This window comes from Pteropus vampyrus, unplaced genomic scaffold (assembly GCF_000151845.1).
Source record: "Pteropus vampyrus isolate Shadow unplaced genomic scaffold, Pvam_2.0 Scaffold16, whole genome shotgun sequence".
NCBI lineage: Eukaryota > Metazoa > Chordata > Mammalia > Chiroptera > Pteropodidae > Pteropus > Pteropus vampyrus.
Genome location: NW_011888797.1, coordinates 4,817,129 through 4,820,225, shown reverse-complemented (window position 1 = coordinate 4,820,225; position 3,097 = coordinate 4,817,129). Strand labels below are relative to the sequence as shown.

General features: G+C 47.9%; 1 protein-coding gene across 1 annotated transcript in view; it reads left to right on the top strand.

Annotated features, from left to right (window-relative positions):
• The first annotated feature begins 776 nt into the window (after window positions 1-776).
• Window positions 777-3,097, top strand: part of ALDH1L2 (aldehyde dehydrogenase 1 family member L2) — a 55,968-nt gene continuing 53,647 nt past the window's right edge. Inside the window, exon 1 of the mRNA XM_011386953.2 lies at window positions 777-961. Within this exon, the coding sequence (XP_011385255.1) occupies window positions 914-961 (48 nt within the window). The 5' untranslated portion in view covers window positions 777-913. The remainder of the gene's footprint in view (window positions 962-3,097) is intronic.

Here is a 3,097-nt window from a genome sequence, read left to right as displayed (position 1 = left end):
ATTTGAGCTATACTTTTAAGAAGAAAAGGAATTTGGTCATGCCGAGATAAGTGACAGGTGACAAGTTTTTTTGGGAAGTATTGTCCAGGAAGGAATTGGCAAATACTTCAGTTCAGCTGAATTACACGTGCGAAAAATAGCATCGAGAAATAAGAATAATGCCAAATTGCAGATGGCCTTGAATGAAAGGCTGAGGAGTTCTGTTTGAGACAAGTGCTCAGCCAAAGCATGTATGAGCATTTCTTCTAGAGAAGAGAAGGAAAAGGGTCTCTACCTACCTATCTAACATCGGTAGCGAACCAACTCTGTGCCAGACCCTTTGCTCAGCGCTACTTACTCTCATTAAATCTTATCAGCCTACGAGATAGGAATCAAGATCCCTACCTAGAAAAGGTGCCCCCATCCCTTAAATTTCGTAACTGGAGGCATGCTGGCGTGCCTATTCCCTTCTCAGGACTGTGTACTAGGCATGACTTGGAGTGTCAGACTAACAATTGAGGCAGATCCCTATGTACCTCAGAGAGCCTGAGTAACTGGTAGGTCCCTCAGCTAGTACGTACCTGGCCCACGACTGGGACCGAGGCAGCCACCAGCAGCGGTCTCTCCCGCTCGGCACCAGTTCAGCAACTTGTCGGAGGCCGGGCAGCTCCGGGCGGCCGACGCAGCCCCGCCCAGTCGCACGGGATTGGCTGCCGAGCCCCACCAGCTGGAGAGGGCGGAGTCCTGCCACATGGAGGGGGCGGGGTCGTGCCAGCTGACGGGGCGAGGCCATGGGTCCGGTCCTGGGACTTGACTTCATAGCCAGCAGCGAGCGCGGCCGCCCAGTGCTCGGAGGCTGCAGGCCGCGTCCAGGCTGAGCCTCCCGCTTGCCTCCCGCGCTGCCGCGCCGCCCGCACGAGCGCTCCTTTCCAGAATGCTGCGTTGGGGCAGCCAGGCGCTCCGGCGCTTCTCCACCGGCCGGGTGAGTCCCGCCCAGGCCAGCGTCCCCGCTCTCCCTCGGGGCTGGAGGGCCGGGCTGCGGGGCTGGGGGTGGGCAGCGATGTTTACACAGCTAAAAAGCTAAGACAATGTTTTTAAAACTGGGAGACTGCAGAGATGAGTCCGGGGAGGGTCCTCGATGGGGCTTGTCAATCGAGCCATTGTTTTCTACGGGGAAAAGGGCCAACGATGCGGCTTTTGAACATCTAAGGTCTGGCTGGCATTGACAGGGTGGGAACAGTCACTTGGCAAGGGGGACAGAAGTCGGCTTCCTTTCTTTTTTCGTTTCATTTGTGAGATCCCTGGTTACGACCTGGAGCCAAGGTACAGGACCGAGACCATCTCCTAAAGGAGAGTGGTATCAAGTCAGCCGGGTCCTCCTCGGCAGCCTGAAAGGTGTAAGCCCTTCGGACTGGCATGCAGGGCCCATTCAGATAGTGGCACTCAAGAGCCGGTGTTTGAAAGCTCATTCCTGAGCTGTAGGCGGCAAGATTTCTAGGATGACTAGTCGCTGCAGAAGCGGGCAAGCTGAACATTTGAAAACTGTAGCGCAAGAACCGAGCCTTGGCCCAGCCCCGAGTCTTGAAATTGCATCAGCTTCTCCAGAAATGGAACAAGAACGGACACGTTGCGTGTGACGCTGCCTTCAGCGCTGCGGGGGCCTCGGGAGAGATGCCTCCCTCTATCTAAGCGGACTTCAAGCTGTTCAAGGAAGAGAAAAAAAAAAATCTGTTTCATGTACATTATCTCTTTATAGGAAGTACATGTTTGCTATTAGAATTTGCTTTTGATTCATTTTATCTGCCAAAGCCATAAGTGCACGTGTACATATTCAGATGTAAAAAACTTAGAGGCAGGGAGATGTCTTGAGTAGCACCCAAAACTGGCCCAAAGTCTCATAAATGGAAAAGCTTCTCTCCCCTAGTCAACCTCTAAATAATGAGAATTCACTTTACCCCATGCAACCGGTTCTGGTTATTCTGAAAGTATTCACCTTTTTAAACATAAGGAAAAAGAGACCTGCTCTGGGAAAGCTTTTTCTTGCTCTCCTAAGCAGAGCACTGCACTCCTTAGCTTTCTCCGGACACGTGTCACATGGAAATCGGGGTTGGATGGCACAGAGAGGAAGGGGTGTGTGCCAGCCTGTTTTATTGACCTCCTCGTCAACACTTTTCATTGAATTATCATTTTTGGAGAGCAGAAGAGAGTCTTGAAGAATGAAAATATTGTAGTAGTGAGGTTTACATAAGATTTCAGTAGTAAGCGATGAACATCCAGGTGGCAAATGGCATAAATAAAAACATATGTGGGGAATCACCAGGCATGGTGAGGGGTCAGGGGCCAGAGTCTGACTATACCCAGGAATGCATGTGGAAGAGCTGGGAAGAAGGCAGGTTCTTCAATGACTGAAAGGAAGACATGGAATGATAAGTAAAGAATTTGGAGTATTTTGCTCCATAGCAAATGGATGTCCATCCTTTGGACTGTGTTCTATAAGAATTGTTCAAAATCAAACATGTAATGGGTTGTGGGAGCATAAAATGGTACAAACATTTTGATTAAACTGGTGGTTTTTTATATAATTAAACATATACCTTTTATATTACCCAGAAATTGCACTCCTAGGTATTTACCTAAGAGGAAGGAAAACTTAACTGTTCACACCGATACCTGTTTGTGAATGTTTACAGAGTCTTTGTACATAGTCACCAAAAACTGGAAACAACTTAAATGTCCTACAGCTGGTGACATGACAAACTGTGGTACATTATCCACATTATGGAATCTGACTCAGGAAAAAAGAGGAATTATATACGAATACACACGACATGGATGAAACTCAAATGTGTGTGCTAACTGTAAGAAGACAGACTCAAAGAGCTATATATTGTATGATTCCATTTATCTGATATTTTGGAAAGAGTATAGTGATAGAAAAAAGATCAGTGTCAGGGGCTAGAGATGAGGGAAGGATTGACTGCAAAGGGACATGAGGGAATTGAATTGTGGGTGGATGGAAATGTTCTTTATCTTGATTGTGATGGTGGTTACATGGCATAGTTAAAACTGACAGAACTGCACACTAAAAAGGTCATATTTTACTGTAGGTAAATTATAC